The 18,159-nt window shown below is 35.8% G+C and overlaps 2 protein-coding genes across 3 annotated transcripts; one reads left to right on the top strand and one right to left on the bottom strand.

Annotated features, from left to right (window-relative positions):
• The first annotated feature begins 30 nt into the window (after positions 1–30).
• Positions 31–5,223, top strand: LOC121736827. 2 transcript variants are annotated; one of them, XM_042128248.1, is made up of 8 exons: positions 31–100; positions 277–337; positions 1,050–1,368; positions 2,508–2,667; positions 3,469–3,563; positions 4,068–4,144; positions 4,243–5,114; positions 5,148–5,223. In XM_042128248.1, exons 2-7 carry the CDS (start codon positions 281–283, stop codon positions 5,089–5,091), a joined length of 1,557 nt encoding a protein of 518 aa, XP_041984182.1. In that variant the 5' UTR covers positions 31–100; positions 277–280; the 3' UTR covers positions 5,092–5,114; positions 5,148–5,223. The 2 variants fall into 2 exon arrangements, with proteins under 2 accessions (XP_041984182.1, XP_041984181.1); XM_042128247.1 differs by having other exon boundaries at positions 4,243–5,223.
• Positions 5,224–12,711: 7,488 nt separating this feature from the next.
• Positions 12,712–17,878, bottom strand: LOC121736478. The gene is made up of 5 exons (XM_042127697.1): positions 17,242–17,878; positions 15,696–15,887; positions 14,302–14,480; positions 13,753–13,972; positions 12,712–13,439 (listed from the first exon to the last, which is right to left on the bottom strand). Exons 1-5 carry the CDS (start codon positions 17,406–17,408, stop codon positions 13,376–13,378), a joined length of 822 nt encoding a protein of 273 aa, XP_041983631.1. The 5' UTR covers positions 17,409–17,878; the 3' UTR covers positions 12,712–13,375.
• Between the last annotated feature and the right edge of the window lie 281 nt (positions 17,879–18,159).

Raw genomic sequence — 18,159 nt, 5'->3', positions numbered from 1 at the left:
ACTTGTCACATTTTCTCTACATTCTCTACATTCTACGCGCGATGTCCGGTGAATTTTAAAAATATTTTAAAAATATTTATAAATTAAAGTCAATATAAAGGTAAATAAAAATAATTACATAAAAGACAACTCACTGATATTAAAAAACGTAACAGAGAATTCCAAAGTAATAATTTATACATTTTAGTGACTAATCTCTAATTCTCTACCAGTGGTGAAATAAGTTACTTTTTAGTTTTCGATATTGCCTAGGTAATAAAGTTTTGTATTTTACAGCGTTATGAGTGCTACAGAATTAAAATTCGACAATATGGAATACAACACAACATTGGCAAAAGTAAGAATAAATTATTTAAACGAATTTGCTTTTCCATGGAGTGAATTAGTTAATATTATAATTGTCAATTTGTTATCATAAAGGTTTTTAACAAACTTTAAGATAACAAATTGACTTCTGACCCCTTAGACAAAGTATGATAGTGATGCAACGAGGTACATAAAAATATCTCAATACCAAACTATACCCATAGGCATAGCTAATACAATATTATAATATGATATAGAGATCTATAATATCATCCAGGTTAAGCTCTTTTAGAAGAGTTAGACTGGGTTGCACCAGAGGCGTGGGTAAAGTTAAAGTTAACTATGGCGTCCAAACACCCCATATTCTCATACAACATCTGTCAATTTTTCCGGTTACAGTTAAGGTTAAAGTTAAAGTTAGTTGGTGCAACCCAGTCTTAATAGGCCAACCAACACATAGTTTGTCGCATTTTATAATTAGTGCAAACCAATTTAAGTATCAAGTTCATAATTATTTATGTGTCAAATTTTGCAAATCGCCAATATTTTGCTTTTTAGCTTTTATATCAATTTCATGCTTACGGTTGCTTGGAAGTAATTGCTGCATAGCAATAAATTGTCTTTTGTGTTTATTATTAGTGATAGGTATAGCTTTAAGTTTTTGTGTGTTTATAACAGTGAGTAAAGGTGATGATGACCTTTGTAATATTTTAACTGCTTTTTAAAAAAATATTTTTTTTTAGGATTTCTTAGACCAGCATTCAAAGTTTGTTGGTTTTAATTGTGAAAATCATAAAACAGTTACAAATAAAATTGGCAAAGAAATATGCTTAGGTAAACGAAAAAAAGAAAATTTTGAATTTAATTTAGAAGAGGAAAAAGTCACAAAGAAGAAATTATATAAATTATCACAGTTGATGGAAAGGAACATAGAACTCTTCTGTCAGTTGGAATATTTGATACGAGGAAAGCAACCGGATGAATTAAAAGCTTTTGATTTGAAACTCATTGTGCAAAATCTTCTGTTTTGTTCCTCTGAAAAATATCAGTATCCAAATGATGGTAAGTAATAACCAAAATAATATACATTTTGCAGCCAACTGGTTTAAATAGCCGTTCAATCAAACAGCTAGCCCTTTCACTGAACAACGCCATTCAATCACACATCTAGCTTTTAATTGTATAATTAAGTTGCTCAAAATGTTCAACACTACTGCAGCTGATTCAAAAACTACCGTTTGATTGAGTTAGTCCAGTGCTCACCACCGTGGCGCTAAGTATGTTTTGTGTACAATATGGCGTCAACTAACTGGTATTTGAGAGCCCTATCCCAGAAAGCAAATTTTAGTGGTCACGTCCCTCAGCCATGAGGATACCACTAGGAAGAAGGAAGAAGAACTGGTGTTTTGTGGTTGTAATATGATATTTTTCGTAAATATACATTACAAGTTTTTAAAGAGACAGAAATTACGGGGGCAATGAGTGAATCAAAATTTAAACTAATATTCGAGGAGAAATTACGGGATTATGAAATGCATCACCAAGGTATTTATTGCAATTGTGTTTAAAATTAGTTATCTAATACAATTAATCTGCTTGTTAACATTATGATTGTGTAATAATAGCACAAAATTAATGGTCACCAGGGCTGTAGCTAGAGTCAGATTTGAGGTAGGGTAGCATTGGTTACAGGTAGGGAGGAAGTAAAAAAATATCATAATAATTTATTGATTCCTAGGGTTTTGATATTTTTAAGGTAGGGCGTTGTGATTTTAAGGTAGGGCATTGCCCCCCAATGCCCCCCTCTAGCTATGGCCATGATGGTCACCTTAGTTAATTTATCATTGACCCAGCTAAGCGTCATCTAGCTGTAGTGTTGAATGTTGCAGTCAACTAAACCTATAGCAGTGTGATTGAATGGCTTTGTTCAGTTATAGAGCTAGCTGCTTGAGTGAATGGCTTTATGTAACAAAACATATTATGTAACAAAACTAAGTGTTCGTTGTGAAAGTAGCAGCGCTGAAAGACCAATTATTATTTTTTTGGGATTTTTGTATGGGCAAGTGCACCAGCATCACGAGTTTCCCTTTGCAAAAGTGAAAAAAATTTGCTCTTTCAGCGCTAAAAATGTAGGTAAGTACATATTTTTTCTCTTATTTTTTTTCTTCATAAAAAAATTTCATAATGTGATATTTCTGCAGGGAGACCTGACACAGTTTCAATGAAGAATAATAGTCCCTTGGTAACGCTGACCATGTTTGCCCGGAGTATTATTAATGCAGATAGCAGAATGAATATAATATCAGAAACAGAAAGTGCAATCATATGCTGGCTCTTTGTGGATCTATGTCGACAAGCTGGGTAAATTATTTTAATACTATATAGATGACGCCCGCAACCGCAAGGGATTGCGCCAAAATTCGTTTATAGCACAGGAACTTGGTGACACGTATACAGCTCGACAAGGCTTTATATGAACGTGGCGAGAAAAAGAACTAACGCTGCTATCATACGTCATTTTCGACGGTTCTCCTTTACCAGCAGCGCCCATTGACATATTCATTTAAAGCCTTGGAGCACTTTAACTTGGTCGGCCATGATGTCACATCGACGCTGTGTGTGCGACGGGGCAAACGCGGGGAGGTTGCGGGTTAGTGAGGGGCGAATGCGGGGAGGTCTGTGGGTTAGTGGGATATCGCAATCCAGCGAGGTGCGGAGTTAATTAGTTAACTCTGCCGAGTTGTAGTGAGGCTTAAGACCTCCATGAATAATAGGAATGTGCTTTGTGCTTAATAAGAGGCCGGGTAAAATATTTAACATGTTTGAGTTATTTTTCATCTTCAAATAGTAATTAGTAGACATCGGATTATATGCACGATCAAAGTGCCGAAATATGCATGCAAGTATGCACGAAAAATGGCCGAAATATGCACAAAATATGCACAATCAAAGTCACTTAATAATAAAATTTATTATTTTTTTGAAGAGTTTTCTGGTAGTGCCGTTAATAAAAGCTCCAATTTTTATAATTTTATCGAATTCAGAGATTAACCTAAGCTAAAAGCTTAGGTACAATAATTAACACAAGTTGCATACTGTCTACAAAACGAATTATGTTAATACTTTAAATAAATATAAAAATAGATAATGTTTTTTTTTTAGGTTTGGGGATCAAATATGTCTCATTTTTGAAGAACATGACGTAGTAAGCGATCGGATAGAATGTCATTTTGGTATTGATGTTAAAGCCGCTCAAGGTAGACTTTATAATAAGTACTGCTTTTTTGCTATCTTATATCTTTAAATTGGAATCTCGGAATCGGCTCCAACGATTTTCATGAAATTTAGTATATATAGGGGGTTTCAGGGGCGATAAATGGATCTAGCTAGGAATCATTTTTAGAAAATGTCATTAATTACTCATGTTTTATCGAATGCTGAGCAAAGCTCGGTCAAATAGCTAGTTATACTTGTTCGGTCGAACATAAGAGATTAATTAAAAACTGTACTTTTTTATATCTATGTTCCAGTTTTAACTGAGATAATAATTTTTTAACTATGAGCGTCCACGGCGGTTGTAGGTATGGAAGTGGGGCTCGCGGCGGACCTTGTACCGCGCAGTGAATGTTCTCGTGCGTGTGAGCGGGATGGAGGGCGCCGACGCGACGGCCGCACTCGACGATTGTGTAGGCGTTCGCAGCTAAGGCGCGAACAATACTTAATAGAAGTATTATAATTTATAACAAGTCTCATCTTTTCAGGGAGTTGCATCGTCGTAGTCACGGGTAAAGCCGATATTGACTCTGCAGTCGACACACTGGTTGATGCTCCACACAGGGTATTATTATTAAGATATAGGGACACATTGTGCTCCTTACTGTAAGTGAATATAAATAACCTATTCAGGGGCTAACCTATATATGACGCCATTTTCAGAGTCCATGGGGTGTGAGGCGGGTGCTGGTTCAAGAGAATGCACTGGAAAGGTTCAGAACGGCGCTGAGGGGCAAAGCGAGAGTTTGCCCCGGGGAGGTCACCCCGGCCCTGTCCCAGAGGAGCACCAGCGCCGTCGCCATCTGCGACATGACGTTCCTCGTCGAATACGCCGGTGAGGACTCGGAGGAGGGAATCATCGTCGAAGCATATCGAACGGTTAAAGAGTTGATATCGTTGCTTTCCAAGCAACGTCCGTACTTGCTGTCCGTCTGGTGCGACTCCACCTCGGAAAGCAACGAGATAGCTCACAACGTCGACGCCAATGTAGTGTGGGTTAACACCTACGGCGTGTTCGATGGACCCCCCCAGGCCTGCGAGACGATCCTACGCACAGCACCTCTGGTAGTACACATTACAGTATCTGATGATTTCAAGCGAGCTCGGAGTGCTTGGGAAAAGTTTTCCATATTTGAACGAGCTGCACGACTAAGAGACTCGCTCCACGCACACAAAATAGATACCCACGATAGCTTTTACTACGCGAGTAAAAATTTTACTTGCGCTAGAATGGAAAAGGCAGCGGGCACATTATTTTTATCTGAAAGTTTATATACTCGTTATGCCGCTTCTCACCTCCTAACATACATGGTGAAGGGAGGCTCCATTGCTTTTAGTAGCGAGATTATGGGCGATAAAGATGTATCTGGTTTGTATGAGACATTGAAAAATTGTGGTGCACCAGTGGAGGAAATTGACTCGCCTGAGGGAGGTGACCTCACAGCATACATGTCACTTGACTACACTCAGAAAGTAATATGGACGAGCTATGGCACGACATTCGCCAATTGATTTCAAAAGATTTTAAAATTTCCGTCGGCGGTGTCACCAAATTCAGTCTTCCGAAGTCCGAACATCGTGACTTCTGTCTGTGACCCACCGAATTGTTATTAGTCTGTAAGCCTTTTAAAAAACTAAATTCGAAAAAAACAATAAGAAATAGAAAATATTTAACCTTGCGCCTCACTTGGCTCGTCTTGGCGGGGGCACTACCGTACCCCCAGTTATGGAGAGATCTAATTTCTTTATTAAGTGGTTAATACGTCATAGTTTTGATTTAAAGGTCTTGTTACCAGGCCATTAAATCTTATTAAAATTAAAAAATACGTCATACCAGTGCACCTAAAGTGCGACAAGGCTTTAAATTTTAAATTAACGTGGGTGGCGGCGCTGCTGGTAAAGGAGAACTGTCAAAAATGGCGTTTTTGTATGATAGCAGCGTTAGTTCCTTTTTCGCCACGTTCATTAAAGTCTTGTCGAGCTCTATATAGTAACTACAGTTCGACAAGGCTTTATTTGAACGTGGGTGTCATTGACGGGAGCGCTGCTGGTAAAGGAGAACTGTCAAACACATGTCAAAAATGACGTTTTTCTATGATAGAAGCGTTTAGTTCCTTTTCTCGCCACGTTCAAATAAAGGCTTGTCGAACAGTAGTAAGTTTTGTTTTCATTTATGATAAAATAAACTGAAACGGAGTAAGTATATTAATTTATAAGTGTTCATTTTTTATATGACATTTTGAATCTTTATAATAATTATTGCTTGTTATAATAATTATATTTTTTATAAATGTTTATACGTTGTTAGGACGTGTTATATTTGCAATATATCTAATATTTTTAATAAAGTATGGTGTTTCTTTTTTTCAACGAAAGGAACATACAGTTTGAGCTTCCTTTTATTTAATGGCGGCCATAGACGGACCGCATCTTGCAGTCGAGGCCGACTGCAAGATGCTGTTGCCGCATGGCGATCTGCAGTTTCCGTAACAAATTCATATCCGCAATACAAGGATCGCTCGAACAGTTCTTGAGCGGTCGGTACCAACGCGACCGCTCTAGAGCAGTAGATCGCGACTGCAACTTGCGGTCAGTCTGGCCAGTCTAAATAGTTTATGCCATGCCCATTCGAAGGAATGGGGCATTTTCTTTCTTTTTTAATTTCATTGTCAAGCAGTTTTCATCGTGGTCGCTAGATGGCGTATGAGTAGACAACTATCGGTGACACCAACATTGATTGCCATGTCGTGTAAAAGGAAAAAAAATTAAAACTTTAAGTATATTTAAATTTAGAAAAAACGATTATAAAGTGGCGTTTTTTTAGCGTGTTTACACACGGCGCCGCAGCGGCAGCGTCTTTCGCCGCTGCGGCGGCACGGCGTGTATGGGCAAACTAGATGTCCCGCGCGGCTTCGCCCGCGTGAATTAGGAATTTTACAGAAACCGTACATTTTCCCATAAAAAATATTTCCCCCGTTTTTCCCACATTTTCCTGAGTTTCTTCGGTCGTATTATATCATCACGCTAAGACTATAGCGTGATGATATAATATAGCCTATAATCTTACTCGATAAATGATCTAACACTGAGATAAGTTTTTAAATCGGAGTTGTTGTTGCTGTAGTTCCTGAGATTGACGCGTTCAAGCAAACATACTCTTCAAGGTTATTATATTAGGTAGGTATAGATTTTTTTAATTATCGCTTGACAAACTCGAGTCTCGATCTAAAAGACTATGAAATGGTATAATATAGTAGTAATGATGATGATGATGATGAATGTAATTTGCATAGTAGCATATGCTTTCTGTTCTTAAAACAACGCCGAAACTCCCAAACTTGTATCTATAAAGAATCAGAAGTTCTCTCAGCACCTTCTGAACCACGGTATACCAGGTATACCTCGGTGCAAAATCTTACTTGTTGGTAGCATATGCTTAGAATACTTCTCACGAAACCGAAGTCACCACACGTTTCCCTATAAGTTTTGAGGAGTTCTCTCGATTACTTAAGGATCCTTCATCAGATCACCACTTTTGTGAATATAATACCAAACTGGGATGATACCCTTTAGGCCTTTATACTAAAAGAAAAAATTTGAAAATCGGTTAGCAAACGGCAGAGTAATCGTTGAATATAAGAAAACGAACATAACACCTCCCCCATTTTGAAAGTCGGTTAAAATTGTAGTCTATGTGTTATTCTGATGTATAAGCTATATTATTGTAAAGTTTCATTAAAATCCGTTCAGTAGTTTTTGCGTGAAAGAGTAACAAACATCCATACATCCAGACATTCATACATCCAAACAAACTTTCGCCTTTATAATATTAGTAGGATAGAAACACAACAATGACATGGAAATCTTTGAAACACAAGGAACAGCCTTAGAATTGTTATCGGTCGCGGTCACTTGCCGCGAGGATGGAAAAGCCACCTTAAGGCTGAAGTCTCGAAACCAGCGGGCAGCGGGGCGGGAGCGGCGCGGCGCGACAATGTACAGATTTATATAGATATACCGTCTAGTCGCGCCGCTCGGTTTTCGGGGCCTGTCCATATAAATCTATACATTGTCACACGCCGCTCCCGCCCCGCTGCTCGCTGGTTTCGAGACTTCAGCCTTACATACAGTTCGACAAGGCTTTATTTGAACGTGGGTGACATTGACGGGAGCGCTGCTGGTAAAGGAGAACTTTGACAGTTCTCCTTTACCAGCACATGTCAAAAATAACGTTTTTGTATGATAGAAGCGTTTAGTTCATTTTCTGGCCACGTTCAAATATTGCCTTGTCGAACTGTACATGTGGAAATCATTTGGCACCAGCGGAAACATCCTCATAGGCTGTGTCATAGGGAAATAAAAATGAAAATAAAAAATAACATCTTTAATTAAACCATCCTCTTTACACAACATTCCTTAACAAAATAAAACATAATTTTGGACTAGAAAATAATAATTCCTGATTGCTAATAGGTCCGAAACAAAACATACTCCTACTACCTATAGGTAAAATGTAATACAATATAAATTGGAAAAAAAATCTATATTACAGAAAAAGAAATAAACTTTACCTACTCTCACATTTCCAATTTAAAATAAATATTTTATCGCAATATCGTACCACAAAGTTTTACATAATAAAATATACATGACATTAAATGCCTTTTCCGATAGAAAATAAAAATAAAGCACCCTTATGTAGAGATAATCTAGTATTAACTTAAAATACTATTCACTTCAGAGCCCTCATATACTTAAAAGTAAATCCACTAATATTTATTTAATAACGAATTCGTCGCAAAACGTCGCGTGCCCAATGCAGCAACGAAAGTTGTCTGTCACGCTCGCACACGTTTAATTTGAACTGCGTGCGACAAAGCATACGACGTTTTGCTTCGGTCAAAAGAATTTGTAACAACTAACGATAGTAACTATTGATTTCGCCACCAAGTCGACAGCGGATAGGCCATAAAGTTAATATACCTAGCGGAATAGAGCAACAATCTCGAGCTGTCAAACGAAACCGAAATTGGTTTTCATCTGTGTGAAAAATATGTGTACGTATACACTTACAACAAGCATGATTGAACATGATTTCTATGAGATTAAATTGTCAACGTGCGGCACGTGCCGACTGGACGTCAAAAAAACGTGCTGCTGTCATGTATCACACGTCTCTTTTTACCACGCAGTGTTACTGATAGTGACATCTCGCTTGCTCAGGCCTTTGTTTCTCTATTCCGCTAGGTATATTAACTTTATTGGATAGGCCGATCGCGGTGGCGCTATAGTGTCGTAAGCAAGTCTTCATATAACGCGATACGATATCGCCGATCATATCGGATCCAAGGACCATAATAATAATAATGTTTTCTTGATTTGAATTCAATTCACTCCATTCAGATATCGCGTCGGCCACGTCTGTCCATACAACAATATCGTTTCGCGTCACTTGAAACATCTCTTACGAATCGTTTAGTTATTCAACCTAGTTTCTGGTATTTTTCAAAGGTAAAATAACTTAAAACGAACAAAGCTATAAAAGCTAAACCATTCAAAATGAAATTATATATATTTTATCATAATATACAATCAGTATGACACAGTTTCGAGACCTTTAAATTATAACTACAAAAAATGGAGCGTAATTTTTTTTTTGGTTAAATTACATTCAGACATGCCGTTGCATACTTCCCCACTTACTGATAAAAGCAGTTACACAAATAAACTACACATTGTGTTGTCTTTGCCTGTCAAGCGTCTATTCCAAAATATTAGTCAAAAACAAAACATTGTTTGACGTATCTATTGTGTATATTTAAATCAGAAAAGGTATTCAAGTACATGTGTATTTGAAATGAATTTAAAGATATATTTACTTATTCACCATAACAAAATAATACAATATATAGGAACTTATATCGTAACTTGAAGTAAACACAAATCCCCTTGATAATAAAGATAATATTTATGCACCATGCAACTATTCAAGATCCGCTATCTGTATTTATCGTGTTATTTCCAACATGCCAGACAAAATCAGACAATGTATAGTTGTAAAGTGGTTATCTCTATACCTCGCTTACATCGCCCAGATTAATGTAACTAACTTTAATAAAAATATGGCATCACCAAATTGCACGAAAAATCCAATGACACGTAAAAGAGATCATAGATATACTTAAAACTAATCCGAAATGCGACCAAACTTTAGAGTTGACAGTTGACAGACTTCAACATAAGAGCGTTTTTCCATTATCGGATACGATATCGAATCGGATGGTAAAAAAAAACGCTGAAGTTTCATTTTACAAATAAAAATATTAAAAAAAAAAAATTAGATTAAAATAGGAGACGTTCCAGAATTAAGTTAACACCTATGACCTTATATGGAAAAACTTTTTATAGTGATAAAAGAACAAAACATATTAAAGGTCTACCAGAATCTGATGGCAAAAAGTAAGAAAATAAATTGACTTTTTATAGCAATTTTTTTCCTTATAGCGACTTATTTTATGTGTGAAACATGCAAATATAAAAATCGGCCAAGTGCGAGTCGGACTCGCGCCCGTAGTGTTCCGTACCAAAATTTGCCATCAGATTCTGGTAGATCTATAGTTATGTACACCTTGGCAAAAAAGAGCAGAGGCCAAATAGTTTTTTTTAACCCACAATTAAATAACCTTCTTTAATCAAACATTTAAAAATGTAAGATGATGTTAAGCTTAATGTGGACAAATGTTGTTGGAAGTACGAGACAAAATACTACAATTTACTTAATGGGTTTTACAAAATTTTCTTCAGCGTTCACTCTTTTTAATTTATTTTCAAAATGGTACCCTCTCTCTCCTCTATCTCATAATAAAGCCAAATAATAACAATTTTTATAGCGCTACTAGACATTTCCCCTTACAAATAAAAAATTCACAAAGAATAAGCTAAGTATACAATATTTTATATAAATAATATATAGAGTTTATTGTATAAATATTTTTATTCGTAAGGAGGTCTCTAACTAAAATATAGATCGGCAAGATGAAAATAATGTAAATATAGAATATAAAGAACTTATCATATATACTATGTATACATTTTTTACAAATTATAATTTACATTTTTTAAATTATATCTATCCTCAAGAGAAGTGACGCAGAAAACTACCAATTTAAAAAGTGGTCCAATTGTTTTATTAACTGTGTTATTGTTAAAAAGTTGGTTCGGTATCCATTGAGTTTTTGGTTCCATTTTTATGAGAAAATAAGTCCTTGAGGTACATATTTTATTGGTATGAAGTATGTTACTATTCAAAACCAAAATAACCAATGTAAAACAGTTATTATTAAAGAAAATATTTTCCACCATTTTACACACACCATCTATAATACTATTTTAACGTCGTACGTCCAAAACCAGATTTATCGCTACGAAAGATTTAAAAACCTTTAAGACTACATATCTCAATAAAATTTTGTACTGAAAACCGGCCAATTCTATCTAACCATTCCACCATAGACAATCTTTTTTGGAAGACGAAATATTTTATTGCATGACGCCATTATAGTTTTTTTTTTGTAAAAAGTATTTACAAAATAATAGATTACATTATTTCCCCGCGTTCCACTTAGCGTTAAAAACGATCAAAACGCTCAAAATAGGAGGCATTTTGAGCGTTTTGATCGTTTTTAACGCAATTATGTATTGTTTTTTTTATAAACATAAATATTATCCTTTTTGATCCTAATATACCTAAGCACCCAGCCAATTTTACTAACTGATGCAACATTGTCCATGCCGTCGGTGTGAAATTTCATAAGAATAGGGCATACTACGCAAAGTCTAGCACATACAGTTAAGAACAGGGATGTTGACAAGGTCAAAGATTAGCAGATTTCTTAAAAATAGAATAAAGATATAACGGTAAAAAATATGCATTTGTAAAACTTCAGCTTTAAAACTTATGTATTTTTTTTTGTTATGCGCCTTCAAAGTTGGATAATAATTAACCAAGTCGATTTTTTTATGAACGTCGAACAAAACTTTTTGTTTGCTAACTATACTGGTGTTGCCTCTAGCGTAAAAACATTAAAATAATATATCCTATTAATTATATTCTCAATAATATTAAATACATGAAAAATAATAAATCTATGGTGGAAGTTACCGCTATCCTACCATCACATACTATAATCATCACAGATTTTTCACCATCACTGGTGGCGGCTGCCGTTACATCATTTTATTTATTTAAGTTATATAATTATAACGGGTAATCCCAATTAAAATAAGAAATTTTGTAACCATTTTTAAAAATATTGAGTCCATGACGTTTTTAGCAAGCCTAATATTAAAAGACTCGATTTATTCCGCGCGACTTAGCGGCCCCGCCGCTACACTAAAAGATATATAGAGGGTGTGAAAAAGCCGCGAACCGCTTCGAGAAAAGTATGGTACGGTCGTGCCTTTGCTAAAAAGCTTGGCTGCCGTGCCCCCAGATACATAGACAGCGGCCGGGACGCTCGGACGCGCGGACACATAAATCGAGCCATAGACCGCGCACAACTTTTATTAACCAATAACATGTCAATGTCTGATTATATTGCTGATCTGCCAATAATATTTAAATATCACCGTCAGCGCACTTACCTTCAGCAAATCGATCACTGCGCTTTTTTAATTTTAAAGTTGTGTGCTGTCTATATTTTATTTTTATTTCAAAATTTGTAACGACACCGCCAACACTTCTACAAAACCTCGCCCATCACCAATAATTTCAATTTTCGAATTACACTATCTACATAAATAATTATATTTCCATATCCTATCCCCTAGGTAGCCTTGAAATGTGACGCCAGTGTTGCCAGATTCATTCTTTTACCATAGACTTATTTTGATTTTTTAGCCCAGCTAGATACCTAATAATGGCTGAATACTAAAAAGGTCATAGAATTATGCGCTAAAAACAAGAGGTCCTATAGCTATGTCCACACTATGTAATTTCATCTTCATCTTTTTATTCAACTTTCGTATAGTATATTCAATAATTGAATGCGTCAAAATCCACCAGCGTTGGAAAGAAAAGTGTCATAGCGTCGCGGGCATGCCTCACGTGCGATGTTGACTGCGCTATAACGCATGCCCTTGATGAACAAAAAAAGGTGCAGTGTGGACAAAGCTTATCATTGCCATATAGAGGCAAAACAGAATATAACAATGATCTTTGGCGCTTGGCAAATATTCAAACATGTACCACAGTCTTGTCACTAGATAGACAACTGCAGCAACAAATTTGTGTCACTCAAGCCCTTATGGCATTGACATTGTGTCATCACAAGGCAGACTTTTAGTATTCAGCCATAACATGCAAGGTAACATTTTTATCCCCATTAAAAGTTACAGTGATATGCTATTTCAAATGTTTAACATTATAAGTTATCCTAATATATTTTATAGCTATTATTAAAATATGGGTAGTAATTATAATCCTATGCAAGTTAGGTCATCAGACGTCAAAAGTAGCCAGAGTTTAAAAATCACAGACAACATTAACATTTCTTAAATAAAAGTAAAAGTCATTGAATTTGAAAAGACTACATTTCAAAAATCGAAACTGTTTTTTTTTTAATTCTAGAAATAAAAAGTAGGACATGATAAAATTACAAGATTTAAAAAAAAACACAAAAATTGTGACAAACTTCAGCTACTTCTTGACTTGGAATACCAATGTATACTTACAATATAATAAAATGGTTGTTTACAACCTGCTATATTATTATCTTGAGTCTTCAGCGTGGGATGTTCAGTTGTTGGGTTTGCCAGCTTTAGTTTTTTCATCAATTATGTGTGACATGGTCATGTGCCGCCTGAAAAAAGTTATTTGACATTCATTACATAACTAACTAGAGGCCTATGGCTCCGTTTCGCCAAAACTAGTTTTAAAAAACCGTACATTTCTCCGGGATAAAAACTAAAAAGTATACTATGTCCTTTCCCGGGACTCAAAGTATCCCCACACCAAATATCAGCAAAGTCGGTTGAGCGGTTTGGGCGTAAGAGGTTTCCGCGAGATGAACGAATTTTGGCGCAAAGGAATTGCGCACGACATCTAGTAACAGTAATATTTTATTGACTATGCCAAACTCAATACACAGATTAATAATTATTATTAAAAATCACCTCAATCCTCTTTCGCCGCGAAACGTCAAACTGCAGAGCGTACAGCTCCAAGATTCTTGACTGCCTGATTTTTCCTGTTCAGACTGGACCTTTTCACACAATGTCGCCTTGCTTTTGTCTATGATCTTTAAGTTGTCGGACTTTTGTTTGGGACTGGGTTTGTCCGCTTTCTTCGTTACTTTCTTTTCTGGGGACGGCGTCTTGAACTTGGGTTTTAAATCTACAAGAAAAAATTTGTTTCTCAATTTATTCTGAGGTATACAGTATTGATCCTAAAAGAAACTACCTTGAGAGGGTCCTTACTGCGGCCGCGTCATCTTATAAAAACAAAATCATGTTACCACTAGCGCGATGTGGCTGAAAAACAGCGCCATCTATTATGAATTATTGTAACTAACTTACGCATAAACACCGAGCCGATGTCTGCCGAACGGAAACGTTATTTTTTAATTAAACGAATGTCGATGTGTTTCGCTACGGAATTTATTGATTCGGTTACCGCGCTCAAAGCCCGCCATAAAAGCTATGCAATAGTTTAAAAGTACCCACCACAAGGCTTGATAACCACATACGGGACGCCCATGACCGTGTGGGCGGGGGACGGCGGAGCCCTGTCGCTCCGCGTCCTCTCCTCAAGGTCGGCGACGTTTGTCAGCGGCAGCGCCTCGTCGCTAGACCCGTCCGAATCCCGCTTCTGCTTCTGCTGTTTCTTCACTCGTTTCCTAAACCTGTATAGACCATAAAGTTAATATACCTAGCGGAATAGAGAAACGAAGGCCTGAGCAAGAGAGATGTCACTATCAGTAACACTGCGTGGTGAAAAGAGACGTGTGATACATGACAGCAGCACTCTTTTTTTGACGTCAAGTCGGCACGTGCCGCACGTTGACAATTTTATCTCATAGAAATAATGTTCAATCATGCTTGTGTAAGTGTATACATACATATATTTTTACACACATATGAAACAATTTCGGTTTCGTTTGACAGCTCGAGATTGTTGCTCTATTTTGCTAGGTATATTAGTATATTAACTTTATGGTATAGACACATCTTTACAATGAAGAAGCTTGTTGTTGTGGCAGAATTTGGGTAAATCTTTTTGTTAAAGATCGCACATTATGGATGATTAAAAGGTCACAGATTAGCAGAATTTTTTAAATAAAATAAAGATATAACGGTAAAAAATGAGCACTTGTAATCTGGTAGCACCCTCTACTCTGACCTATGCGTAATATTCTCTATGATGTAATACTAGCGACCCGCCCCCGCGTCGCACGGGTATAAAATGTATAGCCACTGAAATGATGATTAGAATCGATAGCCTATGATCCTTCACGTGGTCTAGTTATTATCTGTGCCAAATAACGTAAAAATTGCTCCAGTAGTTCGCGAGATAAGCCCTTTCAAATAATTTCCCCCGTTTTTTTCACATTCTCTTATTAGTCTTAGCGTGATAAAATATAGCATATAGCCTTCCTCAATAGATAGGCTATCTAACACTGAAAGAATTTTTTAAATCGGACCAGTAGTTCCTGAGATTAGCGCGTTCAAGTTAGCCCTTTCAAATAATTTTCCCCGTTTCTTCCACATTTTCTCTATTTCTTTGCTTCTATTAGTCTTAGCGTGATAAAATATAGCCTATAACCTTCCTCGATAAATGGGCTATCTAACAGTTAACACTGAAAGAATCATCAAAATCCGTTGTGTAGTTTTAACGATCAAAGGGAACAAAGGGACATGAGGGAAAAAAAGCGACTTTGTTTTATAATATGTATCTAAGATGCCTAGTATTAGAGATTTTTTTTATTGTTGATGTAGTTGAGGCATTAAAATAATAAAATTCTATGAGAAAAATCAGCAACAAGATAGCAAATTTTAATTTACTTTCAATGTAAGTATAAAAACATTTCACTTATATTTTCTTATTAAAAGCAGCATACCTCTTTCTTGGTCGTTTATATACAATCGTGGGTTTGATTTTGGCCTCCTCATTGTTGTTGTTGTTGACAAACTTCTCGCAGGCCTCGCTGCCGCGCTGCAGCGCCTCCAGCTCCGTGCTGCTGGACAAGGAACTCTTGTCGCAGGCAAAGAGGTCAGTTTCATTGCTCAACTCGTTGCTGTCAATTTGATCACTGAAATATGTAATTGTTGACCGTTAATTAAATAAAATTTGTTTATTTCAGGCTTCAACCCATAAAATATTAGTAAATGTGTTAGTAACAATCCATGACTTAACCTATGTTAGTATTATTTATTATTTAAGAGTAGGTACACATATAACCTTTACCTAAGTAAATAACCTTTTTTGAAACAGACACTTTTCACAGTGTTAATGTCAGCCTCATAGCATAGGTAAACATAATGTTCCCTTCACAAGGGAATAACCATTTTTTCAAATGGAAAATGTGTTACACTTATGAAAATAACATGACATTATCCTACTTAATAGGTAAATAATTAAAATAACTATAGAGTACAACATTTTGCCCATAACTCTGTAGCATGGTACCATATATTTTTCCGAGATAAAACTGTCCTATATCCTTTCCCAGGCCTTAAAGTTTCCCATAACATTTATTTTGGTTTAGCACTTTTAAGAGGTGGCAGACAGACAGACAGACACACTTTCAGAATATAATATAATTTTATATTAATAAGAATATTGTGATACTTAGTGGAAATTTTACATTCTTATCTGCTTAAATATAAATCTGCAACAGGATACCGATGATAATATAGGTGATATAACAATCAAGGCTGCTTAAATTATACCTCATTTATATGCATAAAAATACATTTGATTAATGCCAAATGCTGCAATAAAAACAATTTTTTACGTATATAGCCTTGGATTTTCTTAAGACAAAATACAAGTTTCTGATAAGAAAAATTGTTTACATCGAATAAAGGAAGATTGTTAAAAAAATAATAACATTAACAATAAAATATGTGTATTAACAATCTTCTAAGGAAGATTGTTAGTACACAAATAACAAAATTTGTTTATAAACAGCATTGAAAAATATATTACCTTGATAGAATATAATATTCCATGTTTTGAAGAGCTGAACATAACAGTCCTCTATAAAAATATTCACAATAAAAGACATAACATTTATAAAAGGAGTGACAGGTGTGCAAGTAAGTATGTGGACTTATGGCTCGACGATTCTAATCACCCGTGTGTCAGCAAAGAGCCTCGAGCCTGGGGGCATGGTAATCCAGTATGAGCTGGATGTTCTCGTGTGTCACAGATGCGAGCCGAGTAAGTTCGCAAACTTAAAACCCGTGTATAGTTTGTATGTCTATCAGGCCTTTAAAAGGTTTGTCATTTTCTGATAAATAAGAAAAGTTGCCTATTAGGCAAGAATAAAAAATTATAACTGTAATGTCTGTAAGCACATTGTGGACCTACTTAATATAAAAAGGTTTCAGGACCTATTTGAAACTAATGGATTACAAAAATCCCTAATGGCAATCATTTACCTGAAGTTAGATCCTTCACTTATCGCCCCAGCTTCGAGTTTCTTAATTTGAAACGTTATGTTTATCCTCTTGTATATTTCCTCTGCGATATGGCGACATTTCTCATACTTGGAGCTCAACCCCTCATCAGTTTTATTCCACTGAGGCTGTTTCTGTAGTGTTGACATTTTCTCCACAATTACTAGCTTTTTATAACGATTTCATAATACGTTTGCATCGTTTAAATTATCCAACCTCTTGCACTTATTATTGACATCAATGTTATGAAATAACAAACCAGTGTTACAATGGCGGGATTCGTGAAACAGATATTTCTTCACCCGTATCACGGGTTTTACACGTTTATTATGTGTACGAACCACTTCCGACAATATTCTACCGATGAACTCCCTTTAATTCCTATTCAAAGCACCGAAAATCACTTTATAACGAACAAAGAAACATCCATCAACATTTTATGGCACTAATGTTTTTATGATGGCTTTGGCAGTGCCTGTATCAGCAAATAGAACTACGACTAGATTTAATCCTAAGACTTAATGCTTGGAAGTAAAAATATAACGATTTAAATACAATAATTAAAACACAACACTAATAAACTAAAAACAAAACTACAACAATCGCCTTTCGGCAATTTTTTTGATTTCTTGACATATAAATCTAGTGTTGCTTGACACTAATTGATAATTATTTTTATGAAAAATTATTATTGGCATAGAGTGGACACAGACAGTAGCTATAAACCGTAGTCCGTAAACGTGATTGTCATCGTCGTATTTTGAAACATGAAATAAAAAAAATACTTGACATTTGAGTTTTGACAATTGTCACGGGAATGACACTGACCAAAGAGAATGTCATATACTACGTAATGACACTGACAAATGACAATTGACATATCATTACGAGGGAATTTTA

The sequence above is a fragment of the Aricia agestis genome, chromosome 19 (genome assembly GCF_905147365.1).
Source record: "Aricia agestis chromosome 19, ilAriAges1.1, whole genome shotgun sequence".
Lineage (NCBI taxonomy): Eukaryota > Metazoa > Arthropoda > Insecta > Lepidoptera > Lycaenidae > Aricia > Aricia agestis.
The sequence above is the reverse complement of the archived record's forward strand: the minus strand, read 5'-3'. Positions and strand labels throughout refer to the sequence as shown.

What these genes read in the sequence shown, in the direction of transcription:
- LOC121736827 (XM_042128248.1), top strand. Translation starts at nt 281, where the DNA reads ATGAGTGCTACAGAATTAAAATTCGACAATATGGAATACAACACAACA. An exon ending in ACAACACAACATTGGCAAAA is followed by an intron (nt 338 to 1,049) that starts GTAAGAATAAAT and finishes ATTTTTTTTTAG; the next exon opens with GATTTCTTAGACCAGCATTC. An exon ending in TGATGTTAAAGCCGCTCAAG is followed by an intron (nt 3,564 to 4,067) that starts GTAGACTTTATA and finishes TCATCTTTTCAG; the next exon opens with GGAGTTGCATCGTCGTAGTC.
- LOC121736478 (XM_042127697.1), bottom strand. Translation starts at nt 17,408, where the DNA reads ATGTCAACACTACAGAAACAGCCTCAGTGGAATAAAACTGATGAGGGG. An exon ending in TATAAACGACCAAGAAAGAG is followed by an intron (nt 14,481 to 15,695) that starts GTATGCTGCTTT and finishes TGGTCTATACAG; the next exon opens with GTTTAGGAAACGAGTGAAGA. An exon ending in TGTGGTTATCAAGCCTTGTG is followed by an intron (nt 13,973 to 14,301) that starts GTGGGTACTTTT and finishes TTTTTCTTGTAG; the next exon opens with ATTTAAAACCCAAGTTCAAG.